This window comes from Diabrotica undecimpunctata, chromosome 10 (assembly GCF_040954645.1).
Source record: "Diabrotica undecimpunctata isolate CICGRU chromosome 10, icDiaUnde3, whole genome shotgun sequence".
Lineage (NCBI taxonomy): Eukaryota > Metazoa > Arthropoda > Insecta > Coleoptera > Chrysomelidae > Diabrotica > Diabrotica undecimpunctata.
In genome coordinates, this window is record NC_092812.1 from 19,374,952 (window position 1) to 19,391,675 (window position 16,724).

Consider the following 16,724-nt stretch of genomic DNA (forward strand, 5'->3'; position numbering starts at 1 on the left):
GCATAAGTGGGTATATGTTCGCATATGTATATAATATACTTATATTTAATATTGTAGCACACAGTATTTATTATCTATCGTGGCTGAATAGATCAAGCAAGCCAAAATCAATAGAAAAAAAATAATAAATTGTGGCTTAATCCCATTAAACACAATATTTAAGTTAGACATGCCACAGGAAAACAGTTTCAGATCCTTTTCAAGAAATATGTTTTAACTTTATGTTTTATTACAACTAGGAAAACGAAAATGACAATTCTTGTCGAACTAGCGCTACATACCTGTTTTATTGTAGGACATTGTTTTATTTGGATGAAAAATACACTAACCTGTCACGTGATACCTTTGTCCTACAGTTACTAATAAAAGAAATGGTCTTTTGCTATTGACAACTTTTGAACGTAGGACCAGAATAACATACCACGCAATTTGTAGGACAATGTTTGTATTAAATTGTATAAATATTAACTAACCAACAGAAAAAAAATCAATATTTTAGTAATTATTTTTCATGACCTCATTAATGATACATGTTAGAGAGAACAGACTCTTTGATAAAACCTTCCATGTTGTAGGACAAATATTTTTTCAGCTAATTTAGATAATTATCTTAAGAATAAACAAGAAAAACCCCCGCTAGTAATAATTTTACTATTTAAATGGGAATAAGCCACAATTAAAGGTTAAAGTAAGTTATTGACGTTTCAATTTCCACTTGTAACGAAAATTCGTTCTTGGAGGAACAACATTTGTTAACATCTGTTTTATTAAAAAATGATTTATTCTTTATCGTTTATAAATAAGGAATTTTCAACAATCGACCGAATAGCACAGAACAACTTAGAACGAGATCCTAAAGCATACACAAGGAATAATACGAGGAAAATAACAATACCATTCATAAAAGGATTATCAGAAAAACTTAAAAGGATAGGAAATAAATTCAACATTTCAACAACATTCAAAACAACAAACACATGAGATCTATTTTGTCTAAAACCAAACCTAACAATGAACAAGAAAGGTCAAATAATTGCTTTTATAAAATACCTTGTGAATGCGATCAGTTTTATTTTGGTGAAACATCAAGTCCATTAAATGTTAGAATAAGTGAACATCAATCTTATATTAAAAATAGAGAATTTGATAGATCTCAAATATGTAAACACGCATGGGATAATGAACATAGGGTTCAATGGGATGATTCAAATATAGTCCTAAAAGAAACGGACGGTAAAAAGAGAAAAATCAAAGAAGCGGCTCTAATTATGCTAAATGAGACCAATTGTGTCGCAAATTCCTCGGCAGAACGTAGTAGGATCTGGTTATCCATATTAAAAGAGGAAGTTATTAAAAGGAAAATACCAGTATTAGTCGGTAACATATAGAGGATATATTATTTATGTTTTTTAAATAACAAACATATAAAATCAGACTTTGGTGTTTATAGAAAGTAAACTAAATGCACGACCAAATCTTACCATGTCGGGATAGTATTATGAGGTTTTTTTCGTGGTTTTTCCCTCATAATTTAATTTACTATGGAATCACTAACAGGAAATTTTTACTGTCATCATGGCAGGTGTTTGTCTTTTTAAAGACGAATTACATGCTATGATTTCTTTCTGGCGTATATTCTTAAATTAAAGTCGATTTCATGTAATCGAATGAACTATCTTACAAGTAAAGTCGTCCCAGGAACGCAACTCAACAATATTGGCAATATCATTTTAAAGTCGTCTAGTTTAAAATACATAATGTATGTCTGAATTGTCAATATATATGAGTCAGATAAAATAAAATTATTAGAAGAATTTTTCACCAAGTAATAAAAAAACAAAATTTGTTTAATTTACTAATGGTTGTATTTTGAGAACGATTTCCGAAGTGGAAATTAAAATGTCAATAAACTTACTTTAACCTTTAATTGTGGCTTATTCCCATTTAAATAGTAATTACTCTAACATGCCACAAGAAAATAGCTTCAGAACAATAGTAATAATTTTTTGAGAATCGTCAAATCAACATATTTCATCCCTGCTACCCCTGTTAACTACCACAAACGCAAATTGTTGTAAGTACAAAAGAAGAAAAATTAGCTTGTTATAAATAAATGGTGAAAATGGACCTCGGATTCCGGACTACTATTTCCAACGAAATTAAGAAATCTCTTTTAATCTGGTGAACTAGTGTTTACTTAAATTCTTTTTAGAATAATCCTTCTTCTCCACTACTGAAATATTCTTTTTTTATATAAAATCAGTTGAGTTGTGAACGCCAGGAGGTTATCTGTTTCCGACATTGACCAGATGTTTAGCTGAGATTATTAGACCCCTAACAGAGAACCTTCTGTATACTTAAAACGACTATAAGTTTCACATATACATTTTTTTTTAGTAATTTAGAAAAAAGGAATTTTTATATCTATTTTAGTCCCCCATGGAATTAAATATTTAATATGTAGGTAATTTAAAAAAAAAACGATCTAATCAGTTATTGATAATACATTACATAAATATTAATTAATTCAATAGACAAAAGTGTATCCGATCATTTCTTATCCTAAATTTTCATTTTCCTGGTATAGTTTTATCCTTTAATACAGGGGTGAGTACCTTAAGAACCGGCAAAATAACGCAAAAGATAGAAAACATAATACGTTGTGAAATAAAAAGAGATAAAACTGGTAGAGGTGGGAAATTGTCGATAGAAACCTATAATTTACACTACATTACATTAGGACTATCGATATTGTCCCAACTTTATGTTAACTTATGAGCTAGTTGACTTAAGTCATAATATGTATTATACGTATGACGTCGAACATTAGCATTTTTCTCAGGGTTCGAATCCCGCATAAGATGTTTTGCAACAATTAAATTAATACATTTACATCTTTTTTTGACCAAAAATTTTTTTTCAAATTATCAATACCTAAAAAATATGCTCAGTATCGGTAATTTGAGAAAAATTTGCAAATCTTCTGATAGAGTCCTGCATTAAAAATTGTTGTGTGAACTACAGAAAATGAAGCTAGACGGAAAAATTTTTCGCATAATTCAAAACCTTTATTGGAAACAAGAAACAACCTTAAAATATTCCAACCACACCACTAACAGCGTCCTTATACAAATAGGTACCGACAAGGCTGCGCCATGTCTCCATTGCTCTATAACTTGTACTCTGAATGCACATTCAAATAAAAAACTAGACGGCGCCGAAATTGGTATAAAATAAACGGTAAATATATTAACAATATCAAGTATGCTGACGATACCGATCTGATAGAAAAAAAAATGGATGAAAGCTGGAAGATTTACAAAATATACTAGACAGACTCAAAAACGAATGTAATGGTGATTAGCAAAACCTATGAAAATTGTCGCATTGACCTAAAGAACACTCAATTGGAACAACTTCACAAATTCAGATACTTAGGAGTAAGAATAAATGATAATTGGGATCCAGATATAGAACTAAAAATACCAATAGAATAGGTTAGGAACATGTACAATAAATGGAAGAAAATTATATATTACCGAAAACTAATCTTAGACATCCGAATTAGAGTTATTAAATGCTACGTTTGGTCAGTCCTTCTGTATGGGGTCGAAGCCTGGGTATTAAAATTAAATACCACGAGATGGCTGGACGCCTTTGAAATGTGGCTTTATCGCAGAGTGCTCAGAACATCATGGAAACAACACATTACGAATCGAACATTATTGGTATTAAACACCATAAATAGACAGTTAGACCTTATAACAACGATTAAGAAACGAAAGACGTCCTACCTAGCCACATAATAAGAAATGACAAATATAATCTGCTACGAATAATAATTTAAGAGAAGGTAGACGGCTGAAGGGAGTAGGCAGAAGAAGCATGTCATGGCTTCGCAATATCAGCTTGGACGTGCATGCACGTTCAAAAATTACTAAGAGTGGTGCAAAACATTTTGATGTAGAAAGTTGAAAACGGCATCCTTTCTAATAAGTATTTGGGAAAACTTGTCGAACTGCTTTGTGAATTACTATTTAAAAATCCAGAACGGCCGTGTCAAAATTATACTTCTACTCGCACACTCCTCTTTCAAGAACTGGAACACACGTACGTAGGAAACGGTTTACTTGTTGGAAAGTAAGACATATGACCAATTCAACAGAAAATATCCACTTTTTTTATGCCAAAAACATTTGAAATTTGGGAGCACACTCTTGGGACCAATTTTTTTTATTCTTTAGTACTCAAAACTGAAGAATAAAATAGTGCCCCCATCCGGAACGAGGGCAATCGTGCCTTTTTGCGAAATTTAAAAAATTGAATGAGCGAAATAATAGTGATTTTGGAGTGGAAAAATGTCACGACTTAAAATCACTGAGAAGTTTGTTCAAAAACACCTACAAAACCTTTTTAAAGACCAAAAATGAAGGACTTTTTTATATCATTAAAATAATGCTTTTGTTTTTCTCTTCATTCGCAATCTACACGGTGAGTTTTAAGTATGGAACGCTTTAATTATTCCGGAAACGGCTGGCACGATTTGTATAAATTTTGGTGTGTAAGAAAGAGTCTTGTGATGAAAACTTAAGGAAAAAATAATGCCACCACCCGAAACGAGAGTAACTATGTCGTTTTAGCGAAATTTCAAAAAATTAATGAGCGAAATAATAGTGATTTTGGAGTGTAAAAATGTAGTGACTTAATCACTGTAGAATCTCTTCAAAAGCACCTACAAACCTTTTAAAAAACCAAAAATTAAGATCTTTTTTATACTTTTAAAATAATGATTTTGTTTTTCTCTTCATTCTCACCCCATCTACAGGGTGAGTTTTAAGTATGTATCTTAATTATCTCAGAGAGAGCTTGCATGATTTTTATAGATTTTAGTTCGTAAGGGTCTTTGATGTAGCCGATATTATGGTGATATTTACATTGTTGTCAGATCTTTAGTTTTTCTGGAAATATAATGAACATTCTAATTTCAAATGAATCATCCTGTATATTTTTTGTCTTTTGAAGTCCTTAAGAAATACTAATTATTTTTCATGTTATCCTATACCTAAATGCAATAATTTCGGAGTTATTTCTACATTTCTTCGCCGAAGTTAAAATAATACTGTACTGTACCAGTTTCGTTAAACTTTTTACTAGTTTATTGTCATTAGACCTTATTATGATATTATTAGGATAAAAATTATTGAAGATTATTCAAATTAAACGAGATTATTCATCTAAATATATTGCTTTAACTTCGGCGTAGATAATGTAAATGTAGCAATATCGCACAACAATGTATTCTAAATACAACCATAATATTGGTCGCATCACCACCAATTACACACCAAAACCTATAAAAATCGTGCAAGCTATTTCCGAAATAATTAAGGCGTTCCATACTTAAAACTCACTCTGTAGATTGAGAATAAAAAAACAAAGGCATTATTTTAAAAGTATAAAAAAGACCTTCATTTTTATTTCTTAAAAAGGTTTGTAGGTGCTTTTGAACAGATTCTACAATGATTTTAAGTCTGCGACATTTTTACACTCCAAAATCACTATTATTTCGCTGAATTAATTTTTGAAATTATACAAAAAGAGACATAATTACCCTCTTTTTGGGTGGTGGCACTATTTTATTCTTCGGTTGTAAGTACTTACGAATAAATAAAAATTGGTCCCAAGAGTGTGTTCTCAACTTTCAAAATCAATGCTTTATGCATCAAAAAAGTGGATATTTTCTGTGGAATTCGTCATTATACGAGAGGTACGTCGTGTTAATTCATGAGCCCATGAACACTAAACAGTTGACAAAAATACTTCGTGTAATGATTGAAGGTTCCGTCCACATAAATTGTATTAAACCGCACAAAAAATTTAAGTTTGTTTCACACGAAAACACCACGAAATTAACAAGATGTGCTCTCCTTCATTTGCCATTATCTCAATTGTATTTCGGTAACACCTTTCTCTCAGTGTAGTACATGCAGTTCCTTATCAGATGTACATCATTCACAGTAAGCAATTTAATGCCAGAACTGTTCACTTATTTGTGAAGAAGTTTCGTGTGCTTCTCACAAATATATTCAATGGCCTTTTTCTTCAATGCATTGTTGAGTTTTTGGCGGTTTAACTTGTCCAGACTGCTGCTCTCGTGGTTGTGCTCACCATCAAAGTCGAGCACTGTGTACGATGCGGAAGTTTCCGTTTTCATATACAACTTACATCCTAGATGTGCACACTGCCATTGCTTCAATTATTCTAACAATAACTTGTAGAAATTATATTTTAAACTCCGCCACTGGTATGGGTTTTCCCCGTTCTGTAGGTTGAATTTTCTACGATGGTATGATCAAGTACAAACACGGCGCAAAACTAACTATCAGTAAATTAAATTTCTGAAAATTTCATCGGGAGCCAATTCACGGAAACCCCTTTATCCATAGAGGGCTTATTATGGGCAGTTCATATGCACATATTTTATGGTGTTCATTCATTTTAATTAAAGTTAAGTACATATTGTATCTGTAGTTCCAGTCCAGAAATCGATATTATTTTGATTTAAAAAAAAATAGTAGTTAGCCTTTTTGTTAATCCATAAATGTACTTGTTACTTTATAATTGATAGAAGATCCATCGGAGTATTATTGAAATGAACGAAATATATCAATTAGCTAAAAAAAAATAACGTACCCATTTAATCTTAATGAAAATAGATCAAAACGCAAATACAAAAATGTGCTCACCTAAGTTAATCTAAGACCGTAGAAATATTTTATGAGATTACACGGACACACGGTTACTATAATTTTAACTGCAGAGAAAGTTGTATCAACGATGCGTTAAAATGTTGGGTTTAATGACCAAATTCATAACACTTTATACTAACTGGCTAGGAATATTACAAATACAATTACCTGTGTCGAAGCGAAAGAGATCTTGATTTTGTTTATATATTTCGTCGTAGCAGGATATCTGGTAAAACAAGATAAAGGCAGAAAATAATTATTCTTTGTCTTGTTGAAAGCGTGCAAATATTTTAATTTTTTTTCGTTCATCACACTACAGTCGTGTGTAACGTTTACTTTTAAATAAACTTAAATTCATAACAAAAATATTATTTTTATACTATTTTTATTTTATATTGAAAACGAAGATTCGTGGCTTGCTATAAGAATTATTTATAATTATAGTCGGTTCGCTATATTTACGCGGGTTTCGGATTAAAAATTTTATTGTAAGTACCCAGTTTTAATTACCTGCTCTTTGGGGAAATATCAACTGGTCAAATGAAATGAAAAATAATCCATAACTTTTTTTAATTAAATAATAATGGAAAATCTTTTATATAATTGACAGTATAATAAGGAGAATTACTTCATTAATGGAGTTTAATGTGGCTAATATAAACCTAATAATAATTTTATATTACATTTCACACAGAAAATATGGTCTATGTATATTTGTTCCATAGAGAGAATTTCTAATGAAAAATAAAAAAATTTAACTTGCCAACAAAAATGAAAATCAGTCATTATCATCAAAAATATCATAATCATCACTGTCATCACCATTAATTGTTATTATGATTGGACTTATTTCGTTTATTTTATTTTCACGAGTCCACCAATCTTCTATTAGTTTCTCGCACTTGAATATACAGTTGCACCACACTTCTGGAGTTACAATTGAAAGTGCCTTTCGCCAAGTTTCCCGAACTGCGTCGTCGCTATAACCGTTAGGCCCAATATGGTTGTCATAATATTGTTTTGCTATTCCCCATATATATTCGATGGGATTAAACTGGCAATGATACGGTGGCAGACGTAAAACTTGATGACCGTAACTTTCAATAATCTGATCCACAACAAAGGTTTTTGGTTTTGCGTGGATATTTGCCAAGCGTAATAATTCTGATTTTAAAATATGTTGTGTAAATGGTATATGTTCCTTTGTCAACCATTCTTTAATTTTATTAACAATCCAAGAATTCGTTGGACTTTTGTTTAATACTTCAGAATGGTAAGGTGCATTGTCTAAAATAATTACGCTGGGCTCACTTAAACCTGGGAGAAGTTTTTCATGTAACCATTTCACAAACATTTCTGTGTTCATATTATCGTGATAGTCAGTTGATTTAGATGAAAATATTAAATCAGCACCTTCTATAAAACCCGATTTTCCTCCTGCATGTAAAATTATGTGTCGCTTCCCTTCTCCATCAGTATGTTTGATAGACTTTACGTTATCATCTTGCCATATTCTCTTGGTTGCACCCCTAGAAAATATCCATGTTTCGTCTAAATATATAAAATTTGCCCTTTCTTCTTTTAATTCAGAATATTTTCTTAGAAAGTTAATTCTTTTATGCACAACAGAACTTCTTTCACAAAGGGCTTTTCTGTTATCCTCCTTTTGAAATTTGAAACCCAAATTATGTATCACTTGCCATAGACTTGTTCTGCCAATTTCGTCAAATTTTCTATCTTTTAATTCCGAGAGAATTGTATTTAAGGTCACATGTTCCTTGTTGGCTCGCATTCGATAAATGGTATCACGAATTTCAAATTTTTTTCCATCTGGAATATCTTTCGTTTTCAATGATAGGCGAGTTTTTCGGTGATCTTCTTTCGGCCATTCATTATTGCGATTTTGTAATACTCCTCTTAGTTTGGTTTCACTAATTCCTAGAGCATCACGGTTGTTGAACAGACATTACCGATTTTAAAGGACCGCCATTTTCTTTTTCATCCGTAAAATACTTATGTCAACACTGGCAAAGAATCAATTCAACTGCAATATTGTAACAAATTTATACCTACCCTAATGTTATTTTAATGCATTTTAAAATATGACCATTAATGCAGTTTTTACCTAACTTTCTGGGAAGTCGTTTACTGCAACTGGTTATCAATGAGTTATTAGCATAATTTTGTTAATCCGAAACCCGCGTAAATATAGCGAACCGACTATAACCGCGATTCATAAGTGCGCTCAAAACATTTCCAGTTTCATATAAAATTCAAATAGTTAATCCATAATTTAAACAAAACTTAAAATATTGATAAATACGCAATAACCGGATATAAACTTGATGATGATATTAGTGAATTAAATTCACTTCTTAACTGGTCTCTTGGGTTGCTCACGTACTACTATCTCCAAAGAAGTATGGATAGCGTTGCGAGAGACAGGAACAAGTTCTTCTTCTTGTAGTGTCAATCTGTATTTTGCAAACTGCTGCTCTGTACAGATTTGTGGTTGTTGTGATGAACCAACCAAAAGCATGATCATTATAATTTACATAAAAAAGTGAAAGAATTATCTGGAAAATCAGAACAAATACACCTAACCGATTAATTGACAAAAACAATAAACCTATTAATAACCCAATTGAAATGAAACAAGTATGGACTAAATATATTGAAGATCTTTTCATGGACACAAGAACGGCATGGACTCGACAAAAATGACATTAACATAGTGAGAAATCTCTATTGGAACCAACAGGCTGTGTAATATTAGATAGAAATAGCACGGATGCGCAACAGATAAGTAAAGGAGTGAGACAAGGCTGTGTACTTTCACCATTACTATTTAATATATATTCCGAAGAGTTATTTACGCAAGCACTTGAAAACGGTACACAAGGGATCAAGGTAAATGGTGAAAATATAAATAACATCCGTTATGCTGACGATACAGTCATTATCGCTGAAAGTGAGACAGACCTGCAGACGTTACTAAACACAATTTGTGATACTGGGGAACAGTTTGGTTTAACAATAAACATAAAGAAAACTATTTGGGGCACATACTTAGAAATGATAAGTACGCGTTGTTGCAGCTGATTATAAAGGGTAAAATCGAAGGAAAAAGGGGTCCTGGTAGACGACAAATATCCTGGCTGAAAAACATTCGCGACTGGACCGGGTTAAACACACAGACGCTCTTAAGAAAAGCAGAAGATAGAGACGAATTTGCAATGGTTATAGCCAACCTTCATTAGTGGAGGCGACACTAGAAGAAGAAAAAGTGTTGAACCACTTACGTAGGTTTTTCAACCAGGAAATTCCTCGCCTTCCTGGTCCTCATTTTCCTTCCACTTTTCCTTGTAGAATTAAAACCCATATTTTTCGCTGTTCCTCATTATGTGACCGAGGTATTCGATTTTGGATGTTTTTTATTGTGTTTAACAACTCTTTACCTTTTTGCATTCTGAATAAAACGTTCTAGTTAGTAACGTGGTCGGTAGGAACAAGTTGGCTTATAGATTTTTAATAGAATTATAGCAGTGGAACAAAAGCAAGTCGAATGGAAAACTGTATCTTTAATATTGACTTCCCAGGGGAGTCTAGTGGTCGTTGTGGTGTCATGTATGGTCAATTTCTATAGATCTCTGTCTTTGGTTATTTCTTTTAATTCGTGCATTGGTTTTTGCAATTTTTTGTGATTTGGTCAATTCAGTTTGCTGGAGATCTTCCTTGTGGTATTTGCATTTTATCTTTAATTGAATCATGATTCTCTCCATATTCTCTGTCTGATATCATATCCAAAGTATTTTAATTGTTTTAAAATGTAACATTCTTCTCCAACAGAACATTTCAGTAGAGACTATATTGCTCGTTTCAGATTGTCTTAGTGTCTAAGATTCGCATCCACATGTTAGCATTGGGAATATTAAAGAGAAGACCCTTGCCATTTTTAGGGTTATCGAAATGTGGTTATATTTTTTTATTAACCCCACTTTTAGTACAATCTATCTATACAATCTGAACCTAAATATTTAAGGTAGATAATAGACAATAAGTAATAGGACTGGCAATTCAAGTATCATGACATGCAGGGAGGCATCCAGTCATGCACCCCCTTTTAAACTTACTTTTCAATATTGACTATCTTTTTTTTATTTTTTTTTTTTATTAAAAAGAAACATTGCCGCATCCACCAACCGGTTATTAGCGGCGTGACTCAGTAAACAAAACTTTAAATCTGATATAAAATATTAATTGACCTTGGGTAATTTAAGTTTTTTACGTGACAGTTTTCTCCTAATAAATCTGGTATAGTATTTGGTATATTGTTTATTGAACGTTCTCTATGGTATTTTGGTCACTCAATTAACAAATGGACGACGGTAAGAGGCGTAGCATATAGGTCGCACAGGGGACGTTCACTAGCCGAAATAAATACGAGTGTGTGATCTTAGTGTGTCCTATACGTAGGCGCTTTAGAACTGTTTGAATAAACCGTGTACTAGCACTAGTTTTCCACTGTCGTGTATCTGGTTTAAGAGATCTTAGTTTAGATTGCGATAGAAACCATTCGCGCTGCCACTGACCAATCACGTTTTGCTTAAAAAACGTTTTGAGATCTTTACATACACTCTCACGCACTAATTCAGATTCCGCACTTGTTGCTGCATCACGAGCACTGCTGTCTGCTTCTTCATTGCCGATAATTCCTATATGCGATGGGATCCATATAAATTTAGGAGTTATGTGGTTCTCTTGGGCGATTTGTAGTTCAGTTTTTATTAGTTGCTCCAATGGCTGTTTAGGATACAGATTCTGTATTGCAAGAAGAGAGCTGAGCGAGTCCGTGAGAAACAGAGGTTTTGAAATTCTTGAGAGGTTTGCATGTTTTAGGGCACATTGACTATCTTTGTAACACCTATTTATATATAATACATATACATTTAGTGTTAATCAATTAACTCTAACGGATTATTATCTTTCCTTGAATGATGATTTTCTCCATATTTTCTGTTTTTGATCATATCCAAACTATTTTAATTGTTTTAGTTGGACTTTACCAGGTATTGAGGCGTTTGGGCCTGGGAAAATTTTGCCGACCGTGGGAAAAAGCGGCATCATTTGATGTGCCGCCAGGTGTGACAGGTGTGGCCGGGGCACGTGTCGGATCGTGACATAAGAGGGTTCGCTGGAATGGGGAGGGGATGGCGAATACGGTTTTCATAGAAAAATCAAACATAGTAGCATTAGCAAAAAGTTTATATTGCTCTGATTGGAGCGTGTGATGTGTCAAATGAAAGTGGAGGGAATAACGATTATATTACGATAGAAAAAATAAACAAGGCGACTACCAAAAGGGCACTACATAGCATCTTCGTTATTAATGAACGTATAGCGACATATGAGATATCACGTGACGGTATCATAAAATTATACAAAGGAAAGATGTTTCAGAGGCGTAAAATAATCACTGAAATAATAAATTAAGGTTTAAATAAAAAGGCAGAACTGTAAAGAGAAACTGTTTTAAAATTACTAGAACTATTATAATTTTTTAATAAATAATATGTAGCATCTTCGTATTTTATTTCATAACACAGAAACACTTTTTGAATGCGATATTCCTAATGTCCACAACAGGACTCCATTGTCCAAAGTAAACTTTTCGTTTCCCATGCTTTTTATATGGATGTCCAGGATCCTATACGTCTTACATCGTTTGCTTAGTTCTACTTATGTAGATATATTTATGCCAATAGTACATTATCATTTGTTTGTTACAGATATCCGGTTGCAACTTAACGAGCAACTAAGATGTCTGGACGTACGGATGGAAGCGCAAGTTGCGGTTCTGACAGAAATACAAGACTTCTTTCGCAGAAGAGGGGAACTAGAATTAGATTACTCAAAAAATCTAGACAAATTAGCAAAGACGCTTCATTTTAGACATAAGGAACAAAAACAGAAGTAAGCATACAATATTCTATAAATTCCTGTTGAGATTATTAAATGAATTAAACATTCCTTAATAATTGATTGCTTACGTTTTTACATAGTATGTCCAAAAAACAACGCATAAAATTCATTATTTTGCTCCTGATAAAATTTTAAAAGACGTGTTTTTTGTTAAATAATATGTTTTTATGTGATTAATTCCCAATTATTGGTTGTGATTGTGATGAAAATCACATTTTTAATTAACTGATATTTGACGTTTTGATTTCCACTCCGGAAATCGTTCTAAAAAAAAGGTTTTTTTGTGTACAAATTATGTAGAAATGTGTATAACCAAAGATTTTGTTATTGGCTATGTCATTTCAAAGTTGACATGTCTGACTTAGATCTTATAGGCCAATAGCTCCTAGTGGATACAACACATTTTGAGGGTGGTGTTATTACCCTAGGAAGATCAAATTCTAACTGCTTTTGTGTGTTTCATGTTATATATTTGTGTAAAAAATTGTCACGTTTTTCTTTTGACTTACTTTTTAATAGGATACCCTGTATTTAATTGAATAAATTATAATATCAAAAAAATACAAAAAATAAAAGATAAGTGATAAAAGGAAAGACTTTTTGTTAAATCAAATGTTCAAAATGACCACCATTAGCTATGGTGATCATGATCTTTGTCTTACCCCTATTTAGCTTTAGTCCATATATTTTGCTTTTCTCCTCCAGACATCTCATTATGTCTTCCATTTCTTCTTGATTGGCCGCGATTATTAAAGTGTTATCAGCATATCTCAAGTTACTGATTTTTTGACCTCCTACTAATATTCCACCCTTCCATCCGTCTAGTACCTTTCGCATAATGTGTTCGGTGTAGATATTAAACAGAGTTGGCGAGATTATGCATCTCTGCCTGACACCTGCCTCTGTTCTGAAATGATCGGAATGGGCGTTGTTTATTTTGACTGTGCACTTATTATTTTCATATAGACTTCTAATTAGTTGAATTAAGTGGTGGGGTGTTCCCATTTCCGCTAGAATGGACCATAGCTGCTGCAATTTGACTTTATCGAAGGCCTTTGTGTAATCCACAAAGCACATAAGCATAGGAGTATTGAATTCACGAGTTTTTTCGGTTAGCTGTCTGACATTAAGGGTGTGTTCTCTTGTGCCTTTTCCTGGGACAAATCCCGCTTGTTCTTCTGATATCTGAGGCAATAGAAAAGCTTTTAGTCTTTCATGTATTACATGAAGTAGAACCTTGCTTGCATGGGATATTAGGGTTACCGTTCTGTAGTTGCTGCAATCTAGTAGAGTTCCTTTTTTGAATATAGGGATGAAAGTGGATGTTGTCCAGTCGTTGGGCCACTCTCCGGTTTCCCAAATCTTTTTGCAGATCATATGCATAACATTTACTCCAACATCTCCAGTCTCTTTTAAAACTTCTGCGGTGATCTGGTCTGCGCCAGGAGATTTTCTATTTTTTAACTTTTTGATTGCTTTTTCTACCTCTGACTTTAGAATTTTTGGTTCTCTCTCTGCAGTGAACTCGTCGTGATTTGCATTCTGGGGATCATCTGCATATAGGCATCTGCATTTTCTCCATACCTCCGCAATCCCTTTCTCGTCATTTATAATATGTTGGTTTTGATCCATTATTGTTTGTGCGATTGGTTTAAATTCCCTGGATAGATATCGGACTTTGTTATATAACTCATGGGATTCATACCGGTTTGCATGTCTCTCTAGTTCTTCGCATTCTTCATTTATATGTTTATTTTTATCATCCCTACATGCTTTTTTAATTTCTCTATTTAACCTTGCCAATTCGTTTTTGTTGCTGTCGTTTTGATACATGAGAGATTTGATTCTCCTTCGCTCTTCGAGAAGTTGCAGCGTTCTGTCTGTCATCCAGTGTTTTCTCTTGATGATCTTTTTTTCGGTTCTGGTTCTTTCTACAGACGTTTCTATGGCATTTCTGAAACCTTTCTACATTTCTTCTGGGTTGTTTTGTGTGTTCAACATACTAATTTCCTTTAATGCATCTCTAAATGTTTTCGGATTTGAAATCTCCAGCCTGTTTTGATTTTGGTGCGGCATTGTTCTTTTTAGATTCATCTTGAAGCAATATATAATAAATCAGTGCAAATCCTTGCCTATGCTGATGATGTCAATATTGTTGGTAGAAAGGAAAACGCTGTACGAGAGTTGTATGTAGCATTAAAAGAATCAGCTACAAAAATGGGTTTAATAATAAACACCAACAAAACGAAGTATATGAAAATAAGCATACAACCAGAAATCCCACGACCACTTGTTATAGAAAACGACGTCATCGAAGCAGTGAATGAATTTGTTTACCTAGGAGCTTAACACTGAAAATAATACTGCCGCAGAGATAAACCGCAGAATTTACATTACCAACAAATGCTATTGTGGCAAATCCACAGTTATATCGAGAAATACAAAAATAAACCTCTACAAAACAATAATACGCCCAGTCCTAACATATGGTTCAAAGACCTGGACTCTAACAAATAGTAATGAAAACCTGTTAGGATGTTTCGAAAGAAAAGTACTAAGGCGAATCTATGGAGCAGTGAATGACAATGGAGTGTGGAGAAGTCGTATCTGGTGGAACCAGATATCGTAAAACGTGTTAAGATAGGACGTCTGAGATGGATAAGGCATGTAATGCGGATGAAACTAAAATTGAGCCAGCTAGAAAAACGCTCCTTTATAGACATATTGGTCAGATAAGAGAAAGACCCAGAACAAGGTACCTTGATAACATCGATGAAGACATGAGAAATATGGGAATACGTGCTTGGCGGAGGAAGGCGATGGATAAGGACGACTGGAGAGAAATTCTTGAAGAGGCTAGAACCCTGCGGGGTTGAAAAGCCAGAATGATGATGATGAAAGTATATTTTTGAAATATGAAAATACTAAAAAGCTTATTTGTTCAAATTTAATAAGAGTGTATATAAAAAAGTAAATTGTTTATAAATAACAACTTAATAATGCTTATAAATATCATTTATTTAATTTAATTATATTTTATATAAATAAATAACAATAAAAAGCGCCTTAAGAAAAGATTTGTACATCCCGCAGTTATTAGAATTTTGTTTTATATAATTTTGCAATTAAAATACGACCAATAGTATTATTTTAACGTGGTACCCCAGTTTAAAAAAAGAAAGAAAGAGGTGTCAAATCCGTCGATACAGATGTGTCGAGTAAAAATCTAACTTAATTGGCCGATATATCCTCGAGCTTTAATTTCAGCACATAAGGTTGGGTATTATAAATTAGTCAGGCTATAAACATTCTTCCACAAGAGCACGTTGCAGTTCCTGAATTGTTTCTGGTATGTTTTCTTACCACCTAAAGCGTTTATCAATTAAGTCTATACATGCTCTGTGGGATTTAGATTTGTGTTAACTGTTGCTAAATTCACCGTTATATCAACCCATTCAAATATTCCCTTAGCACAAACGTGGACGGATTTTGTGTAACATGAATAATATGTAGGAAGCACCGATCGATACCTCATTTAATGTATTGAAAATTCTGTTTAGTAATAAAATACTTTAACGTGTCAACGTGTGAAACAGTAATAAAACAACGTCGAAATGAGATTTTAACTTAATTTTTCGTTTGTGTCAATTGTTAAAAAACCAGTACGCAAAATTTATTACTTTATGATTAAGATGTAATTTTAAATATTGATATGCTTTTAACGTTTTCATTGTTTTGTGCGTCTCTAAATTTATTTTGCTTCATATAATTTAAGTGGTATCTCAAAGAAGGGTTATAAAAATCTGAGAAAATTTTCATTACCATCAAATATTTTTATCTTTACAATACAATAATGTTAAAAGATCACAGAGCAGCAACCAACACATTTACGGAGCGAGCCAGCTTCAGCTACCTCGTACCCTAGAAAAAAGGAACGCCAATAACTTTTCAAAGACAATAGATTTATGCGAATAAATAGTGTTAACAAAGGCG

General features: G+C 32.8%; 1 protein-coding gene across 3 annotated transcripts in view; it reads left to right on the forward strand.

Annotated features, from left to right (window-relative positions):
* LOC140452302 (SLIT-ROBO Rho GTPase-activating protein 1-like) overlaps positions 1-16,724 on the forward strand; it is a 266,666-nt gene that overhangs the window by 126,876 nt on the left and 123,066 nt on the right. For all 3 annotated transcript variants that reach the window (XM_072546471.1, XM_072546469.1, XM_072546470.1), the window contains exon 2: positions 12,539-12,722. In XM_072546471.1, the coding sequence (XP_072402572.1) occupies positions 12,539-12,722 (184 nt within the window). The remainder of the gene's footprint in view (positions 1-12,538; positions 12,723-16,724) is intronic.